This window comes from Narcine bancroftii, chromosome 7 (assembly GCF_036971445.1).
Source record: "Narcine bancroftii isolate sNarBan1 chromosome 7, sNarBan1.hap1, whole genome shotgun sequence".
Lineage (NCBI taxonomy): Eukaryota > Metazoa > Chordata > Chondrichthyes > Torpediniformes > Narcinidae > Narcine > Narcine bancroftii.
In genome coordinates, this window is record NC_091475.1 from 211,565,857 (window position 1) to 211,587,417 (window position 21,561).

Genomic DNA, 21,561 nt, shown 5'->3' on the forward strand with positions numbered 1-21,561 from the left:
TCCTCCCACCACCCACTTTATGCCCTCTTCAGTCTGCTACCATCTGGGAAAACGTACAAGAACTTAAAGACGAGCACTCAGCGGCACAGGGACAGCTTCTTCCCTGCTGCCATTAGATTCCTGAATGATCAATGAACCAAAAACACGACCTTACTTTTTGTGCAGTATTATTTTAATATTTTTATAGTAATGTTGTAAGATGGTTATAATATGAATGTTTGCCCTTTGATGCTGCAGCAAACCCCGAGTTTCATGACTTGTTCATGACAATAGCTTTCTGATTCTGAAAAGCGAGTGCAAAATTATCAAGGACCCCTTCCACCCTGCACACAGCATCTTTCAGCTGCTCCCGTCGGGGAAGAGATACAGGAGGATCAGAGCCAGCACCGCTAGGCTGAGGAACAGTTTCTTCCCAGGGGCAGTGAGAATGGTGAACGACCAAAGGAACTGCTCACACTGACCATCGGAGACTCTCATGTGCGCAAAAAGATGTTTCGTTATTTATTTATTTGTATAGATGAAATACTTGTCCTGTATGTGTGCTGTGTCTGGTTGTGTGCCTGTGTGATTTGCACCAAGGACCAGTTTCATCAGGTTGTACTTGTAGAATCTGATGACAATAAACTTGACTTATATAAATTAAAGTACTGCAATGTACTCAGACAGAAGAAGAGGTAATAAATCCATTAAGATAGATCAGTAAGTATTAACAGTTGTTAGTGCAAGAAAAGAAGTGTTCTTTTACTAGTGCACAGTTCTTTTGGTGTCCCAGAGGAGAGGTCCAAGAGCCTGATAGCTGTTGGGTAAAAACTGTTCTTAAGCCAAGAAGTGCCGGACTTTGGACCTCTGAAGCGGTTAATGGAGGCAAGGTTCAAGGTTCCTTTTATTTTCATGCAATAATATATTAAAAATATAACATATGTGATAAACTTTAACTTCTGCCTGCCGTAAGCCAGTCAAAGAGTTCCTGGCAACCCTCAACGAGAGAAAGAGAAGCAAAAGAGAGGCCCTTCAGTGTTACTGAGTGTCGGTGGATTTGCCTCCAGCGATTCCCGCAGCCTCTGCAACCGCAAAGACTCCTGTTCGATCTATCAGCAACCTGAGCTCCAGATCGAAACCTCCAATATGATCAGGAAGCCTTCAGCGCCTGAGGCCCTTCAGGAGCAATGCTAGGAGCTTTAAAATCAATTCCATGAACTAACTTTTGGGAGGCTTGGTTAGCGTAGCAGTTACCGTAATGCTTTTACAGCACCAACAACCCGGATTTGAATCCCACTCTGTCTGTAAGGAGTTTGTAAGTTCTCCCCGTGCCTGCATCTGTTTCCTCCTGGGGCTCCAGATTTCTCCCACCCTTCTAAACTTACCAAGGTCGTAGGTTAATTTGGTGCCATTGGGTGGGCTGAAATGGCCTGTTACTGTGTTGTATGTCTAAATTAAAACGTTTAGACCATGAGGAAATCTAAGGATAAAGGCTTCACCATTTAGGACTGAAATCAGATGAAACTTCTTTACCTGGAGGATTGAAAGGTTATAGGGTGGCATGGTTAGTGTAGTGGTTAGCCAGATAACGGGACTGCAACGGGGTTCGAGCCCCGTGCTGTCTGTGAGGAGTTTGTACTTTATTCTCCCTGTGTCTGTATGGGTTTTCCCCGGGGGCTCTGGTTTCCTCCCACTGTTCAAAACATACTGAGATTGTAGGCTAATGGGGTGTAAATTGGGCGGCACAATCTCGGGGCCGAAATGTCTGTACGCCCACATTTTTTAAATTAAAAATTCTCTACCTTCAGAGACCTGTGGCTGATCAGTCATGGAATAAATTCAGGATTAAATTTGGTAAACATAGCTTACTACAGCAGTCGGATAATACAGAGATCAGAGAGGAGAATGGGTCAAATGCAGGATCTCATTGAAAGTGGAGAAAAGTGAAGTTTGTGCTGAATGACCCATCCTGCTGTTTTACGTTCATACACAAATCTCATTACCAGAGGAGATGGTGGTCAACGAGAAGCTGTAGATGCTGGAAAACTGGAGCCACACACAAAGCACTGGAGGATCTCAGTGAGTCAGGCAGTATCCATAGAAGGCAGCAAACAGTCAATAGGGTCGCCACCCTTCATCGGGAATGGCAAGAAAGGGGAAGGAGCCCATATCAAAGTGGAGGGGGGGATGGGTGGGAGGGGGAAGAAATGGGGGACAAAAGTAAGAAGCTAGGAGGTGATAGGAGGAAGAAGCTGAGGAAGATGTGCTCTGACTCGTGGAAGGAAGGGAAGGGAAGGGGAGGAGATGGGACAGGTGTACATCATCCCCAGTTCAATAAAAGACCTCAGTGAATATTTATTTTCTGTATTGCACAGTTTGTTGACCTTTCTTTCTTAGTTTACATTTCTCACTTTTGTGCACAACCGTTAAGAAGAAATTCTGCCTGGCCCACAGAAAAAAAATCTCAGGGTTGTTTCTGATGTCATGTGTGCCCTCTGACAATAAATCTGAAATCCCAATCTGTGAGCTCTTTCAGATGGTTGCACTGCAAAGTTTTTATAATCCTGTGGGGAGGGGAGAGGCCTTTCTCCTCTCCACCCCAGCCCACCCATTCGGAGCCATGTTGTGGCCAAATATAAATTGTCGCCTGATTGACATGGCATTGATTTCTTGGAACTGCAAGTCTCCACACTCTAATCTCCCACCATCCTAACCAAGCGGGTTTCAGAATCCCTTCTCGCTTGGTGGGAGCAGATTTTCCTGCTTGATTCATCAAAGTAGCTAGTCTTGTGTGGCCCACATCAAGGCCCCTGCGCTCAGCAGGTCCAGAAAGATGAGGCACCCACAGGGAACACTTGATCCAGTCCCTGGATGCCAATACAGTAAAACCTCTGGTATCCAGCACCTATGGGGATTGGTAGATGCTGGATAAGTAAATTTTCCAGATTCTTGGATTTGCATATTGCGTTGATTGACGAACTGATGGCAAGCCACAGAAATTCTAAACTTCCGTATCTTTTATGTACTTATTTTCTGTGATTATTTTTGCTGGTTTCTTGAATTCCAGTTAACAGGGGTTTTACTGTATGTTCAATGAGAGTTTGTTGCTGTGTACAGATGCAAGGGTGCACAAAGAATTTGCTGCAAGCATGTAAGGTACACCAAGTACGATTGTAAACATGTAAATGATCACATGCAAAACATGGTGGTTTTTGGTTATTACTAAAATCCCAAGCCCATTTTCTTCCAAGGTCCAACTTTAATTTTTTTATTCATAGCACAGTAGAAACTGAATCTGGCCATTTAAATGCATGATGCTCAAATTAACCAACAAATCCCATACGTTTTGGACAGTGGGAGGAAACCACATAGACACAGGGTGAACGTATAAACCCCCTAAGATGGTGCTGGATTCGTACCCTGCTCCCTGGTGCTGAAATAGCCTCGCGGCAACCACTACGGTAACTGGGCCTCCTGTCTTCAAACATAACCACTACGGTAACCGGGCCTCCTGTCTTCAAACACAACCACTACGGTAACCGGGCCTCCTGTCTTCAAACACAACCACTACGGTAACCGGGCATCCTGTCTTCAAACACAACCACTATGGTAACCGGGCCTCCTGTCTTCAAACACAATTTAAAATCCCATACAAATTATTACATTTTTACAATTCTGCTTTAATTGGACAAAATTGAGGAGCCGTTTCATATGTGTCCAGTTTGTTAATTTGTCATGGATCATCACCAACCCCAACTGCCATATTTTCTTTTCTCCCTCTCTCTCTCTCTCTCGCTTCCTTCCCTCTTCCCCTTCTCTATCTCATTCTCACTTCCCATCTCTCTGTCTTCCCCCTCTCTCTTCCCCTCCTCTCTCTTTCACTTCCCTTCTCTGTTTACCCTCCTCTTTCCCTCTCTTTCCCCATCTCTCTCCCTCTCCCTGTCTCTCTGTCTTCCTCTCTCTCTTCCCTCTCTAGCTCTCTCTCTTCCCCTCTCCATCTTTTCCATCTCTTTCTCCCCTCTCTCTCTTCCCTCTTTCTCTCTCCGTCTTCCCTCTTTTTCTCTTTCTTCACCCTCGCTATCTCCCCCCCCTCTCTGCCTTCCATTTCTCTCTCTGTCTTCTCTCTCTCTCTCTCTCTCTCTAACCCCCCCCCTTCTCCTTTTTTTTAATGTTCAAATGTTGCAGAAATATTGCCAGCATCTGTTTCAGTGCTCAGCAGAAACAAAGAGGTGAAATGTTCCAGCCAGCTCTGTTGATGGATGGTGAAAGAATCGCCAGTTGACACTTTATTGAGTTTGCTGTAGTTATCTCATGCACAGACATTTTTTACAAATGATGACTGCTCTGTCACGTTGAACCATGGGGGAAAACAATAATAACGTTTTAATCTTTTTATAGCGGAGACTGCTAGTGTCTGAAATTCATCTTCCGTGGCAACTGCTGTTCGTTACACTTTCCGTGTCGGAAATAAAAGGGGTCACCACCCAGCAAACGGGTTAAAAACGCGCACACTCTCTCCCACGTACTCGTAGGAGCCATGTTTGTCTATCTGTTTACTTCAGATATTACTTATTACCAACAGCTATCAGGCTCTGGAACCCATACTCTCCTTACCCAAACCATAAACTACTCCGGGACCACCGAGAGATCTGTCTGCAGGATTGAAATGTCACTTTTTTATTTGCACAAACTGCAACTGTGAATATTTATTTGTATATTATATTTATTACATCATTTTCTGTCTCACAGTGTATTGTGCTAATTCAATTTGTACTGTTGTTGTTGATGTATCTTACGTACCTGTGTGGTTCCAACAAATAAGACTTAAAGTGCATCTGTACTTGTGTATATGTCAATAGCCTCTCATCCTACGCTCTCAGGAAAATACATTGAAAGTCTGCAGATGTTACAACTCAGAAATGCTGGAGGAATATCCCTCCATCCCCTTCATATTTCCACCACTACTCCAATCATCCCATTCCAGGCACCCACCACTCTCTGTGTAAAACAAAAGTACCCATCTCCCTTAACCCTTTGGACTCCATGTCCCTGGTTTTCAGGGATTACCAACAAATGCATATACTCTGTGTTCCTGCTGGTTCGTGCTGGTGTTCATACTGTAGTTTACCCATGGACCCGGTCTGGAGTATATATTATGAAAGGTTAAAAATGGCCAGAGTCCAAAGGGTTAAACTTCCCTCCCCCTCACTTACACTTGTGTCCTCTGCCATGCAACACTTTAACCCTGGGAAAAGACTCTAGCTGTCCAGCCTCTCAATATCTCTCTCAATTTTATAAAACATTATCAGGTCTCCCCTCGGCCTCGGATGCTTGAAGAGGGTCTCAGGCCCAAAATGTTGGTTATATATCGACTTCCTGTGGACCCTGCGAGGCCTGCTGAGTTCCTCCAGCATTTCTGTGTTTTACACTAAAAATCGAGCCCATGGTCTTTGTAAAGAGGTAAACATTTTTAGGGCGTAGTTATAATCAGTGGGATCCTGAGTGTGTTCCCTCATCAAAAGCTCATCCATTTTGGATGTCAGCAGCTTGGAAGTGATTTGAATTCGTTCCCCAGAAGAGTACCAGGGCTGGAAAACTTGAGTGGAAAGACTGAAAGACCAAAGCAACCGAGGTCCTGAAGCAAAGAAGTTGAAGACAGAGAAAGTATTTCATCTTTTAAATTTAGTCATTTTGATATTGTGGGAAATGAGGCATCCAAGCAACTCCCACAAACTGGAATTAAATAATATCCAGGTCATCTGTTTCAGTCAGTTCTCTGGGCAAGCTCCGAGAGTACTTTTGAAGTGCGGCACGGGATATACAACATCAGTCTGAGAGGGGAGAAGGCCTTTGGTCTCTGCTCCCTCAGCATCACTCTTCCTACAGAGCATGTTCCCTCAGTACCGACCACCTCTCCCTCAGTGCAGTGTTCCCTCAGCATCGCCCCTCATAGTTGGGGAGGGAGGGTGATTTTGAATTCCCTTTCTGGTGATGCAGAGTTGAGAACTGTGTTCCGCGGAGCAGAAGTGTGTTGACATGTGTAATGAGGATCCTTCAATGCCTCTGTCCTCTTTATTGGTAGTGCTGGTAACCAGGGAAGATGAGTTCAATAATCGGCTGAACACAAGGGCCAGTTTCCGTGGCTGCACAGCCCTGCATTACGCCGTGTTAGCTGATGACCTCCGCATCACCCAGATGCTGCTCGAGGCCGGTAAGGCTTTTAAAATTTTAAGTTTACTTGTCTTAAGAAATGTGACGGTGTGAAAGATTCATCTGCGAGCTGTCTAGCAAGTTATCTCTAACATTCGTACAGCCATGTAAAGAGCACAATTTACAGAGTGTGGGGTTATAATGGAAAGGAAGATCAATTAGCACTAAGCAAAGGCAGCATGAGAGAACTGTGGTTGGGGTTCATTCAGGAGCCTGATGGCTGTGGGGAAGAAACCATGTTCAAGCCTGTTGATAAGTGCTTTCACACTCTTGAGCCTTCTCCCAGTGGAAGGTGAGAGAAGAGAGTGTGTTTGGGATAGGATGGAGTATCCTCACATTGTAAATCACTCACAGTTAGAGATCCACTGCTCAGTCCATACTTGTCAGCTCTTTTGCTGCTTTTAGTAAATATTTGGACCAAACACAAAGTTATTGTCTTGCAGCAGGAAAATAGGCCCTTCAGCCCATCAAGTGCACACCTGCTTACACCAGCATCTCCCTGTGGCCTAAGACTTTAATTCCACACCTCATTGCCACACCTTGTCTGTCCAAGGTGACCACCCACCAATTGGTGGAACCACATCTTTTCCATCTCGGTAAACTTCAGTCAAGGTAGCTTCAATTTTGACCTCCAATTTCCATGAACTCCCCCTTCCCAATAACTCTCTTTGCATCTTTATTCATCCAGCTTCCTACCCCTTCCCTTCTTCCTTGAGAACTATCCTTAGCCCTCTGTCTTCTCAGCTTATTTCATTTCTCCCCTCTCACCTGTATCCACCTCTGTTTGCCTGTGCTCTCCCCCCACCTTTTCATTCAGGCCTCGGCCCGGTTTTCCACATTCCTGATCAAGGGCCCAGGACCGAAATGCTGACCATCTTTAACTTCCCGTGGACACTGCACAACCTGTACTCAAGGCTGGTGTAGTGTTACACTGTCAGTGGGGCAATAAAGAAGCACTGACGGACGTGGTTCGGACATAGGATGCAGAATGGTCCAGCACAGGAAACTGCCCTTTGGCTCAGGATGTCTGCACCGAATACTAAAATGGCTACTTCTGCACATCCAGATCCCTACTTGTCCTTGAGTCTGTCTGGAAGTCTCTTAAACGGTACTATTGTATCTGCTTCCACCACTTCCCCTGGCAGCCTGTTCTAGGCCCCCGCCACTCTCTGTAGAAAAGAAAACTCACTCCCAACATCTTTTTTAAACTCCCCCTCACCTAAATGCATGCCCTCAAGTATGTGACATTTTTATCCTGGAGAAAAAGATTCTGACTGTCCACTCTACTTATGCTACTCATAGAACACTACAAAAAGGCCCTTCGACCCATCTAGTCTGTGCTGAACTATTTATTGCACCCAGCTTCATCAACCTGGACCTGAACCATAGCTCTCCAAATTCCCCCATGGGGGGCATTTAATCCCCCCATTAAATGCCAAAATCGAACCCGCATTCACCACCTTTGCTGGCAGATAATTCCACACTTCCACCTTCACCAGAGTAAAGAAGTTCCCCTACCACTCACAATTTTATATGTCTTCATAAAATCTCCATAAGACCATGTGTCACAACTGCTGGCCCACAACTTTGCAGCTAAACACAGCTCGACCCACATAATCAAGTTCATTGACGGTCTGATCGGTAAGAATGATGAGTCAGTGTACAGAGATAAGGTGCAGTTGCTAGCGGACTGGTGCAGAGCCAACAATCTGTATCTGAATGTTAATAAAACAAAAAAGATGGTTGTTAACTTCAGGAGGGCTCGGGGGGACCACACTCCGCTGACCATTGATGGCTCCACTATTGAAGTCGTCAAGAGTATCAAGTTCCTTGGAGTGCAGCTGGCGTAGAATCTCACCTGGTCCCTTAACACCAGGTTCGTAGCCAAGAAAGCCCAGCAGCGTCTCTATTTCCACCCATCCTCCATCCTCACTACTTGTACAGAGGATGTATCGAGAGCATCCTGTGCAACTGCATCACCGCCTGGGTTGGAAGCTGAACCTCCTCGGACCTCAAGACCCTGCAGAGGATAGTGAAAACAGCGGGAAGGATCATTGGGACCCTCTTCCTACAATGAAGGACGTCTACAACACTTGAGGCAGATGAAAGGCAATAAACTTTATGAAGGACTCCACTTACCCCTCACATAAACTGTTCTGCCATCTGGTAGGAGGTACCGTAGCACTCGGGCCCTTGCGTCCAGATTGGGTAACAGTTTTTTTCCCCCAAGCCATCAGGGTCCTGAATTCCCAGAACATAGGATAGGATACCATGGACTTTTACTGTATACATCTTAATATTTTAACGTGTTTAACTATTCTAGCTTATATTTATGTAAATCTGCTTGGTGGTCCTGAAGAAACACTATCTCGTCTTTACCGTCCAAACATGGTATGAATGACGATGAGATATAGGAGCAGGACCAAATCTAAATAGGTCCTATACATTGAATGGTAGACAATTGAGGAGTGCAGAGCAACAAAGGGATTTAGGAGTTGTGGTAAATAGTACCCTCAAGGCTGATACTCAGGTAGATGGTGTGGTGAAGAAGGCATTTGGAATGTTGGCCTTCATAAATCGGAGTATTGAATTCAAGAGTTGGGAGGTTATGATGAAATTGTACAAGGCATTGGTGAGGCCAAGTTTGGAAAACTGTGTGCAGTTTTGGTCACCAAATTATAGGAAGGATATAAACAAAATAGAGAGAGTGTAGAGAAGGTTCACGAGAATGTTGACAGGATGTCAGGGTTTGAGTTACAGAGAAAGGTTGAGCAGCCTGGCGGTTTTTTCTCTGGAGCGTAGAAGATTGAGGGGGATTTGATGGAGGTGTTCAAGATTTTAAAAGGGACAGCGAGAGTCAACGTGGATAGGCTTTTTCAATTAAGAGTGGGGGATATTCAAACCAGAGGCCATGGTTTGAGATTGCAGAGGGAAAATTATAAGGGGAACATGAGGGGAAATTTCTTCACGCAAAGGGTGGTTGGGATATGAAATAAGCTTCTAGCAGAGGTGGTTGAAGCAAGGACGTTACTTACATTTAAGGAAAGACTGGATCATTACATGGAGGGGAGAGGATTGGAGGGATATGGACCAGGTGCTGGTCAGTGGAACTAGGAGGGTGGGGATTTCTTCCGGCATGGACTAGAAGGGCCAAACTGGCCTGTTCTGTGCTGTATATGGTTATATGGTTATAAGTAGGCCATTCAGCCTGTCAAACCCACTCTCCCATTTCACAATGAGGTGATCCATTCTCCCACAACCCCACTCCCCCGCCTTCTCCCCATAACCTTTGATATCCTGACTATTCAGGTACCTATCAATCTCTGCCTTAAATACACCCAGTGAGCTGGCTTCCACAGCCACCTGTGGTAGTAAATTCTAGAGGTTCACTGCTCTCTGGCTTCTCAGTCTTCTCAGGAAGTGCAGTCGCTGTTGCGCCTTCCTGACCAGTGAGGAGATGTGTGTCCAGGATAGGTTACTACCTAAGTGGACTTGGTGCTCTCTACTCTCACCACTACCAAGCTATTAACGTGTAGTGGAGGGTGGCTTCCTGAAGTCCATGATCACCTCCTTCATCTTGTCCACTCAGGTTACTCACACCATTTCACGAGATTTTCCACCTCTTCTCTGTGATGCGACTCATCCTTGATGCTGCCTTTTCATATTTATTATCTCTGTATTGGCATGTTGTGGTAATTTAATGTATACTATGGTACATTCTAAGTAGCTGTTTGACTGCAGCAATAAGAATTTTAGTGCATCTCTACATTGTATTTATGTTCTTTCTTCTTTGGCTTGGCTTCGCGGACGAAGATTTGTGGAGGGGTATGTCCACGTCAGCTGCAGGCTCGTTTGTGGCTGACAAGTCCGATGTGGGACAGGCAGACATGGTTGCAGGGGAAAATTGGTTGGTTGGGGTTGGGTGTTGGGTTTTTCCTCCTTTGTCTTTTGTCAGTGAGGTGGGCTCTGCGGTCTTCTTCAAAGGAGGTTGCTGCCCGCCGAACTGTGAGGCGCCAATAAACTCATCAATCGCTCATTAACGCTGCAAGCATTAGTACTGAGGGCCCCTGTACTAGCAAAGGGCTGATGCTGAATGTGGAGGTGAGGACTGGCATGAAGGTCTCCTGTTGATTCAAGGGCAGTAATGAGACAATAACAGAGGGGGTGTGGAGCTGCAGGCAAATGGAAGCAGCAGGTGGCAAGTAAGTGCAGTGTTGAAGCTGCTGTGTTTGGAACAGATCTTAAACTAGGTCCTCTGGTGGAAGTGATCAGCTTTGAAGAAGAAGGGAGGGCTGGGTGGATATCTACATTGATCTCTTAATCGCAGGTCATTCTCCAAGCTGCTTTGTGGGAATTTGCTGAATTCAGAATTGATGCCATGTTTCTCAGATTAGAGCAGTGACTGCAATGAAAATTCAGGTCTTTTCTCCAGCCTTTACTTGGAGAATAACAACGAGGAGCTGGCTCAAGTTAAAGGGTATTTTCAAGTTGAAACTGATGCAGTGGGAGGAGGTTCATTTTGTGGGCAATCCAGCGAATCACCTCGAACCTCCATACGGCAGTACAAAGTGGAAGAGCCAGGGCTGGATTAAGGCCAACTGATGCCCTAAGCACAGCCCAACTATGGTCCTCCCCTTAACCTTTCCATTGTCTAACACTCAATAGGAGCTGAATGTGAAATAATAGATTAAAAATTCAGTTTTCTTCCAGACCAAGCCCCACAATTATATTAAATATAACGTGTGTGTGGGTGAGTGTGTGTAAATCCGGCACTGGAACAAACTCTGTGGTGCCCCTTTCCCTTGGTGCCCAAGCATGTGCTCATTTTGCTTAATGGTTAATCGCAGCACAGGAGCACTGTTGTGAGGTTCATTCAGGAGCCTGATGGCTACAGGGAAGAAACTGTCTTTAAGCCTGTTGGTGCACAGCGTCATGCTCTTAAACTCATTTAAATTTAGACGTATAGCATGGTAACAGGCCATTTTCACCCTCGCGCCCGTGCTGCCTAATTAACCTACAACTCTTTCTGCCCCTTTTATCCTGGTGGTTTCTAGACTCATGGTTAATGAGATTTGCAGTTCTTCCCATCTGGTCCATAATGGCCAAGTTGTCTTCCTGAGTTCGTCACATTTCCCTTCATTTGGCCCTTATCCCTCTAAACCAGCCATTCTCAATAGGGCCCATACAGTTCCCCCTGGGGGCCACAACACATTTAAGGGGGCACAGACTGAATCAAAATATTTGTGATGTTTTTTATATAGACGGTAGGAAAGGGAAAAAAACCCACTAAACGAGTGCTTTGCAGGGAAGGAGACCCATAAACTTTGAGCGGAGTCCTAAGGGGGCCCTAGCCAAAATAAAAAGATTGGGAATGGCTGCTCTCATTCTTTGCTCTCCATGTACCCGTCTAAATGCCTTTTAATTGTACCCACTTCTACCACTTCCTCTGGCGACTTATTTCACACACCCACCAGCCTAAGTTAAGATAAAACACAACACTGGAGAAACTCAGCAGGTCAAACATTGTATTTTATAGAGCAAAGATAAAGATACATAACCAGCGTTTCAGGCCTGAGCCCGTCATCAAGGTGTGAGCAAAATGTAGACAGGCAGTGTGGAACTTACGGCACAGAAACTAAGTATTCAGCCCCACAACTAATGTATTTCCACACAAACTTCTTCTCGCTCACCATCGACATACCTGCACCCGGTGGTGGTTCCATTCCTCATGTTCTTTTGGTGAAAATGAAGATTGTGGAGTTTGGGAAGTGTTTTTAAGAACAGCTTGGCAAGTAACTGCAGTACTGCTTGTCGATGAGACATATTTCACCTGCAGAGAGTCTGCAGTGGAGGGGATAAATGCTTAGGGTGATTGGCAATCAATTGTCAGCTTTAACCTATCTTCAAGAGCAACCATTCTCAACTTTTCTTTGTCCAGGGCCCTCTCTGGGACTTTGCTCAAAGTTTATGGTCCCCCATCCCTATGAAGCAGTGAAGTTTTGGTTTCCTCCGTACTTTGGATGGTTGGTGTAGCGGTTAGCGCAATCCCTTTACGTGAGGACTGGGGTTCGAATCCGGTACAGTCTGTAGGAGTTTGTATGTTCTCCCTGCATCTGCATGGGTACTCCAGTTTCCTCCCACCATTTGAAATGTACAGGGTGGGGTGGGGAGGGGTGTAGGTTATTGGGTGGCAATTGGAAGGCACAGGCTCTTGGCTGAAATTCTCTCCTCTCGACTACTTAAAAAAAACAATGATACGTGAGGTGAAAGGAAAATATGGTTTTGTAGCCGACTGCTACAAAGAAACACACACACTTGCAGTGTGGGAGGTTAAGCTCTGAGATTTATTGAGGCTGGAAAGGCTCCTTTTATACAGTTGGAGTTTGATTGGCTGACTTCAGCCGCATGAATAACTATGCGGGCGGGAACATTCTTGCATGTGAATACCCTTCTTCCCCAGCCTGTTATTGATTGGGCAGCTTGGCCACTGCCACTTTAGGGCTGCTGGTCTAGTACTGCTCCAGTTTTCCACCGCGCCGGTTCACTGTGTTAAGGGACGTGTTACAATGTGTAATGCTGCTGTTTACTTCCGCGTGCACCGTGTAATGTGCCGGCTCGATCTCCGCAGTGGCAGGCCGCCACAGTTTTTGACTTAAATGTGCTGTGGTCTCCAGGAGTATCTTAGGGCTCTTGTTGAGAATGGCTGCCCTCATATTTTTAGAGCTTCATTCATTCAGACAGAAGAAGAGGTTCCATCATGCTCTTGATGCGGCCTCTTGATAGAGTTAGGACAATATCATTAAGCTGGAAAGGGCGCAGAGAAAGATCCACCACAATGTTACTGGAACAGGTGGGTTTGAGTTGCCAGGAAAAGCTGAACAGACTGGGACTTTTCTCCCTGGAGCCTAGGAGGCTGAGGGGGGATCTTATAAGATTTATAAAGTCACGAACTTCGTTGACTTGATGAAGTCGAAACGTCAACCGTTCTTTTTCTCCCACTGGTGTTGCTTGACCCGCTGAGATCCCCCAGCAGATAATTCGTTGCTCCAGACTTCAGGGTCCAGTGTGACGTTTCAATTCTCTTCCTCTGGAAACAAATCCAATAGTGAGTTTGGAAATGTTGTCTTTGGATTGTTAGTTGGAACAAGAGTGCACTAGGAAAGGGAGTCTTCATCTCTCGAGCACATGGGAGTGGTGAGCAATACACCAGCACAATTGTCCATGCCAGCTACCCCCACCTTCATGAACCTGACTATTTGACTAAGCACTTTAATAATTGATAGACCCAATCGATCAGGCCATTACAATGAGCGATAAAATATTACACTTTAATAATGAAAAGCATAATTTTCCCTCTCACTTCTTCTGATCTTTGGCCTTTTAACCAGGGTAGTTCATAAAGATTAGTCTGGTTTTTCACCTCACCACCCCCTCACCCCACCTCTCTCCTTTGTAAGGATCAGGCAGCTGTCCTAGCCTTGCTGTCTTATGCAGTCAAAGCACCCCCCTCTTCAGGTTCCTAGTGAGGGCTCAACCTTTAGGCCCTAAAGCCTTTGAGCAATTAGTCACCACCCACCGTCTCGTCTTTATCTGCAGGTCAACAGCTGGGTGACACCGCAATGCACTTAGAGTCCTCGCCATATAATATTTGATTAATAACCTCCACTCTCGCCCACCCCTGTGGCTCCGCTCTCCAAACTCCTGTGTGAGCTGGACACGATGCTCCTCGCTGAGATCGATCAGATCATCTGTGGGGAAATCTATCCGTCACTGGTGTGAAGACAGACCAGTAAATGATGGGACTGACTTTCTAAGGTGCAGAGTTCACCGACTTTGGCTGTTTTTTTTCTCTCTCTCTCTCTCTCTCTCTCTCTCTGCTGCTCTATTGGAATTGGAAGTGTACGGAGGAGAGGGAGAGGGGGCAGGATGAGTAATTCAAAAATCAATAGGTGGTCATAATAGTACAAAAACACAATAAGTGGAGCAGACTCTTATTGTTTTTTAATCATTTAACTCTTACGAGTCAAGACAGCAAGTTGAGTTTTGTATCTTTGCCATCCAGAGGAGCCCATGCAGACCCTCCAAACTTTCTCTTTCTTGGTTACCTGGAACATAGGACACTACAGCACAGTACAGGCCCTTCGGCCCTCATTGTTGTGCCAACCTATATAATCTTACCAAAAAAAATTAACCCTTCCTACCTCATAACCCTCTATTTTTCTTTCACTTGTGTACCTGTCTAAGAGTCTCTTAAATGTCCCTAATGTTTCATCCTTCACCACCACCCCTGGCAAGGCATTCCAGGCACCCACAACCCTCTGTGTAAAAAAAAAACTTACCCCTGACGTCTCCCAAAAACTTTCTTCCCTTCATTTTGTACAGATGTCCATTGGTGTTTGCGACTCCTGCCCTGGGAAACAGGTGCAGGTTGTCTCCTCATCTATGTCTCTCATAACCTTGCAGATCTCCATTATGTCATCACTCTTTCTTCACTCCAAACAGAAAAATCCCAGCTCTGTTAATCTTGCCTCATAAGACTTGTTTCCCAATCCAGGCGACATCCTGGTAAATCTCCTCTGCCCCCTCTCCATAGCTTCCACATCCTTTCTGTAGTGATGTAACCAGCACTGAGCACAATATTCTAAGTGTGGTCTCAACAGAGATTTGTTGAGCTGCAAATTTGCTTCACGACTCCTGAACTCAATCCCCCAACTAAATGATGCACATAATGATGTCATGACTGATCTGTATCCCATCTCCATTTACCTGCTTTTGAGCTGTACCCTTCCTTACAAATGTAGAATATAGAACAGTACAGACCCTTCAGCCCACAATGCTGTGCCAACCCATGTAAACAGTATAATTTTTCCCTTCCTCACACCCACAAACCTTTATTTTTCTTACAACCTTGTGCCCATTCAAGAGTCTTTTAAATGTCCCGATTGTACCACCCTCCACCACCACCCCTGGCAATGCATTCCAGGCACCCATTATTCTCTGTGCAAAAACATTTCTGCTGAACGTTTCTTCACTCACCTTAAACAGATGTCCTCTGGTACTGTATTTGCTTTTGTCACCCCAGAAAAGTGCTGGCAGTCTACCCTATCTAAGCCCTCAGAATCTTGTAATAAAGTCACCTCTCATACTCCTTCACTCCAGAGAGAAAAGCCTTCGCTCTGTCAACCTTGTTCTCCAATCCAGGCAATATCCTGATAATTCTCCTTTGTAACCTCTCCGAAGCATCTACATCCTTACTGTAATGAGGCAATCAGAACTGAATGCAATATTTCTACAACAGATCTATCTTGGAACTGAATATGCCACCTCTGCTCTGATGCTGGGGGCCATGCGCTTGCCTACAATGTCTGCAGTCCTACCTTTGCTGGCCAGCCTCCACCTCCCACCCGCTGTAAACACAAGCTCTTCCAATGCTTTGCTGCTTGGATCCTCCCTCCCACCTAGACCCCATCACCCCAGTGCTCTCCCACCTACCTTACTTCCTGGTTCAACATTGGATTTACTTCATTTGGTTCAGGTATATTCAAAAGGAGAATTGAATGTGGCCCTTGTGGTTAAAGGAGTTATCAAGCGTGGAGAGAAAGCAGGAGTAGGGGGACTAAGGTCATATGATCAACCATGATTGCATTCAATGGTGGTGCAGGCTCGAAGGGCTGAATGGCCTTTTCCTGCACCCATTGTCTTCCAATCTAGACAATTAAAAAAATTGCTTTCCTATCTCACAAAGTTCAGGAACAGCTGCTACCCCTCCACTATCAGACTACTAAACAACAGACTCAATCAGCGACTAATTTAAGGACTCTAATTTTTTGCATTATTTAATACTGAATATTTTTTCTCTGTATCGCACAGTCTGTTTATTTACATTTCTTTCTTTGTTTACATTTTTCTCTTTTGCATACATATCTTTTTCTTGAGTACAGTTTTTTGCTCTACCATTAAGTAGAAATTTTGCCTGACCCGCAGGAAAAACAATCTCACGGCTATATGTGATGTCATGTATGTCCTCAGACAATAAATCTGAACTTTGAACCCTATCGTTCACCAGTTCTGGTTACTCCTAGTTCTGGGTGGGGATATATTTTGTTGCCTCAGTGGTAGAAATGGAGACCACATAGGCTGATCACAAATGGCAATGTGAAAGTGTACAGGAGGGAGATAGATCAGCTGGTTGAGTAGTGTCCCACCAGCAACCTTGTACTCAATGCTAGCAAAATCAAGGAGAATATTGTGGACTTCAGGAGGAAGTCAGGAAAACATGATCAAGTCTTCATCGAGGGCTCATCAGTGGAGAGGGTCAAATTCCTGGGAGTCAACATCTCCGAGGATCTGTCTTGGAGTCTCCACGTTGGATCCAATCCTGAAGAAGGCTCGCCAGCGGCTATACTACGTGAGGGTTGTTAACTTGGCCTGCAACATCACAGGCACCAGACTTCACTCCACTGAGGACATCTACAAGAGGTGATGCCTTAAGGAAGCAGCCTCTGTTCTCAAGGATTCCCACCTTCCAGGCCATGCCCTCTTCACTCTGCTACTATCAGAAAAAAGGTATAGGAGCCTGAAGACGAAAACCTAACAGTACGTGCAGTTACAATGTTTAAAAGACTTTTAAAAGATAAGGATAGTAAAGGTTTAGAGGGATATAGGACAATTGCAAGCAAGTGGGACTGGTTCAGGTAGAGAACTTGGTAGGCATGGACGGTTTTGGCCGAAGAGCCTGCTTCTGAGCTGTAAACTCAGAGTTCCTGTAATCCCAGTCTAAATCTCTGATGCTCAGTACAATTCACCCAGCTCTTCAACTAGACTTTTAGTCACCTATCTCATTTATATGCATAAGACTCAATGTCTAGTTATATTTTCAATTGATGTTAAGAAGAAATGATGTGGGCACCTCAAAGTTCACAGTTAATGTCAGAGTGTACATGACATCACATATAACCCTGAGATTATTTTTTCCTGAGGGCCAGGAAGAATTTCTATTTATTGGTAGTGCAAAAAAAACTGTAGTGAAAAGGTTTGTGTGCAAAAGAGAGAAATGTAAACAGGAAGGAAGTCCAAATAAACTGCAACACAGAAAATGAACCTGCTAGAGTTGTGGCACCTAGACCTTTTTCCTGATGGCATGATATATGCAACCTTTAAAGCACTGTGGAATTTTCAGAGCTGGTGGCAGGTTCTTTTTATGCTTTTGTGCAGCTCAATTACAGGTAAATTCACTGAAATCAATTCACCGCTGAAAAATTCACCGACTATCAAATTCACTGACAGAAAAATCACTGACCGTCGAATTCACCTCAAGAATATTCACCGACTATCAAATTCACTGACGGAAAAATCACTGACCGTCGAATTCACCTCAAGAATATTCACCGACTATCAAATTCACTGACAGAAAAATCACTGACCATCAAATTCACCTCAAGAATATTCACTGGCAATTGAATGAATGAAAAATGTCATTGTTCCTGCAGCTGCCTGTGCTAGTTCTCCGTCCCCCCCGCCCCTACCCCCACATGCGCGCAGGGGAGTTCGCCTTTCCCGCTCACCTCCTCGCAGGGATGCACGGCTGAAAGGCAGTTTCGGGCTGATTTTGTGCTGTGGTCCTGGTCTCCTAATGATTCCCCTCCCCCATTCCCTCCTTCCCCCACCATTCACCCCAAGAGAGAGCTCTGCAGTTGAGGGTCGGAGGAGATTCACACAATGACAGGGACCTCTTGTGAACATGAACCGCAGAATCTATCAGGACTGGGAGAGTCTGGAGGAGAGTGATGCAGAGGAGGGAGAGAAAGAGTGAATGGAGATGTTGGCGGGGCATCTCTGGAGCCATAATAACCCAGTTTTTATGGTGTGCAGATGTTTGGGAGGACCAGAATCCAGCCATTGGACAACTGGCCCATTCTAGGGAGGACTTCCTTCATTCACCCATTCTGCGTTCAGTTCCAAGGTGTGAAAGCACCCTGGCAGCTTCACCTGCTGGAGAGGTGGTGCTGAGAGGGTGCGCCGGACCCAGGGCAGAGCTGGCACGCATCCCCAGGGACCGCAGGCACTCTGCTCTCCTGCTCTGGCTGGTGGTGTTTGAACTATGAACCTGCTGTCCCCCACCTTCTGGAGTGGGTGGACCAGACACGGATTTTCGGAAATGGTTTGAGCTGAGGGAAGACCGTTTACTGCACCTCATTTCCTTCCTACCGTCCCCTGCCAGCACGTGAAATGTTTTTGGCGGAGTGATTCACTAGCGAAAAATTCATCGACAATTGAATGAATGAATAAACTGAATAATTGTTTTAATTTTTAATGAATTTTGAAGTGTCCTTTAATAAAGCTTTTAATTAGGTGTTAATTGGTCATTAAAAATTAAAAAGCTCGTTGATGAATTTTTCATCGTTGAATTAGATGGTCAGTGATTGTTTCCATTGGTGAATTTTTTTTGTCAGTGAATTTTCCATTGGTGAATTGATGTTGGTGAATTTACTGCACATCGTGCAGTTCTTAATATATATTTAATGGAAGGTACAGTCTAAAAACAAATTAATGTTGTTGGCATGGACATAGCCATATGTCTACTATTTCTGGTAGAATCATGTGATTGTACCTACAAAAGTGTCTGGATGCATTCATGTGGACACCACACAAGCACAGAGGCAGGCAGTCACATATTTAAGGTGATGTTAAGTTTAAAGGTCATGTTGGTTGAGTTTAGAAGACTGGTAAACCATGACACGCTGTAAGAGTTTCTAAATGGTTTTTAACATTGCCCTTTCTCCATGGCTGTATGGTCTCCTATGTCACCCAAAGCGAGCATATGGACTGACATTGCACAGCGTTCAAGCCAGATGTTTCTGCCCCTTGCTCCTTGTATGACAGGAGAATAATGTTTCCCTGTTGTTCTCACCAAACATTTTTAAATGATAATACTTCCCACCCCTTTTCCTAGTGGAAGTCTGCTTCCAAAAGGGAGAGGGATAAGTGGGGAGAAGGGAGGGTGGAGGTTTCCAAAAGGGGGGAATAGAGAGGGGATGGGAGGGTGCAGGTTTCCAAAGGGGGGAATAGAGAGGGGATGGGAGGGTGCAGGTTTCTAAAAGGGGGAAGGAATAGAGAGGGGGGCTACAGGTTTCTGAAAGGGGGGGGGGAATGGAAAGGGTTGAGTGGGGAGAAAAGGAGAGGAATGGAGAGGGGTGAGTGGGGAGGAAGGGGGTTGAAGGTTTCTAAAAGGGGGAAGGAATAGAGAGGGGGGGGGTGTAGGTTTCCAAAAGGGAGAGGAATGGAGAGGGGTGAGTGGGGAGGAAGGGGGTTGGTTTCTAAAAGGGGGAAGGAATAGAGAGGGGGGCTACAGGTTTCTGAATGGGGGAGGGAATGGAGAGGGTTGAGTGGGGAGAAAGGAGGGTGCAGATTTCTAAAAGGGAGAGGAATGGAGAGGGGTGAGTGGGGAGGAAGGAGGGTGCAGGTTTCCAAAAGGGAGAGAAATGGAGAGGGGTGAGTGGGGAGGAAGGGGTGCTACATGGTGGTTGAAGATAAAGTGAGGTGACTCTGTGAAGTGACACAAAGCATCTGGCAGCTCACAGCTTTCAGAGAACACTTTGAGACAATGTCAACACTTCCCTTGCCTGGAGCAGGAGGGGATCTGAAACTCAGGGCACGTGGAAGACACAAGAGGTCTCGACTAGGTCAAGTGAGACAGAGAGCAGAACGCAGCAGGGTGGCTTGGGGAAAAGGGATCTGAAGAACGTTTATTAACAGCACACTTGTTTAACATCAGGCGCTGGGAATGGAGTTGACCAAGTAAAAGCAGAAGCCGGGGAGTGAGTCACAGTTTAATATGTGCCCCTAGGACATAACAGTCTGTGGAAATGCATTGCATTGGTAACTGGACACGACTAGGGGACAGGTGTGAAGAGCAGGGTCTGTTTTGTGTTCAGCATAGGGAGCTGCTGTTGCTCAGGGGAAGAAAGCTTTCTTATTTTGCACATTTCCCTTTTCAGTCCTGCCAAGGTGCATTTACTAACTTTGAAGCCACACTGGCCACTTTCTCCCACACATCAACTATCCTTTATATTTAGCATTAGCCCAATATCCGTAACTTCTATCTCCGTCAGAAAGTTATAGATTTGACTCTTCGCTTGAGAGGCTTGGATGCGTCTTTAGCTGATATGGGTGGAGCTGCTGCAACGGCAACACTGCTGAGCGGAGGCACAGCACTGCTCTGAAGGTTTCAACCATCTGGTCCGAATGCTGGCCGCTCCATACAGGTTTTAAATGGCCTTTAAAAAGAGCCGATGATGTTTGTAATTAAATTCCTGCATCCACAGAGGTCTGTGCCCAGGATGGCGGCTCCTGTGCTCGGCAGTGGCCACAAGGGGTTGCAGACTCTTGGGGAGCAGCAGACTGGCACAGGGCACCAGAAACGGGGAGAACATCCCCCACACCCGTTGAGAAGGAGAAGCAGAGGAGACAACCTACCGGATAGTGACAACGGTGGCGGACCAATGAGGGGCTCAGCAGACCCACACAGTCTGCAGGTGACTTGCAGTCAGGGGAACCACCTGGGCTTTGGGAGACTGACCTATGGGAACCAGGTATCGGAGCACTTGCACTTATCAGGATTAAATTCCGTCTGCCATTGTTCTGCCCGCCCAGCCTGTCAACAACACCAATTTTTGTGCCATCGTCAAACATTATGCAGATATTACAAGGGAAAAGATGACCTATCTCTTTTTTCCCCTAATGTAAGATAGATATTTTCTCCAGTGAGAAAGCTTCCAACAAGGGAACAGAATTACAAGATAGGGACCAGTCATTTAAATCCACAGTGTGTAGAACAATACACACAAATGCTAGTAGAACTTCAATAAGGACTTTTTAACCCCCACTTGGCTGTTCCACTGCAAAATTTCTTCAAAGAATGCCTACCTTGAAGAAGTTTTCCTCCAATCTTCAAAGGGAGTTCTGTCGGACCCTCCCTCCCTGCTCTCCTTCAGTTATCCCTACTGCTCTTAAGCTTGAATTTCCTGTTGAAGGGTTTGGCCCAAAAACATTGACTGCCTACTGCCTTCCGTGGACGCTGCATGACCTGCTGAGTTTCTCCAGCATTTTGCGTGTTGCTCTAGTCCCACAGCATGTGCAGTCTCTTTATTTACTTCCTTAAAGGGGCATGGACATTTTTTTCTCACACAAGATAGTGCATCAATGGAACTCTCTGCCCCAGAGAATTTTGGAGGCCAATCGTCAGAAGTAGCTAAACTGGAGCAACATGACATTTTGAAAGGTTGAGGGCTGTGAGGGACTGGCACAGAAGAGAAGAGGATTGAAGCCAGGGATAGATACAGTATTATCATATTGAATGGCAGGATAAGTTTG

The 21,561-nt window shown here is 45.6% G+C and overlaps 1 protein-coding gene across 1 annotated transcript in view; it reads left to right on the plus strand.

Moving 5' to 3' along the window:
* The window catches only part of clpb (ClpB family mitochondrial disaggregase), a 165,497-nt gene that overhangs the window by 47,383 nt on the left and 96,553 nt on the right, over positions 1-21,561 (plus strand). Inside the window, exon 5 of the mRNA XM_069892197.1 lies at positions 6,062-6,190. Within this exon, the coding sequence (XP_069748298.1) occupies positions 6,062-6,190 (129 nt within the window). The remainder of the gene's footprint in view (positions 1-6,061; positions 6,191-21,561) is intronic.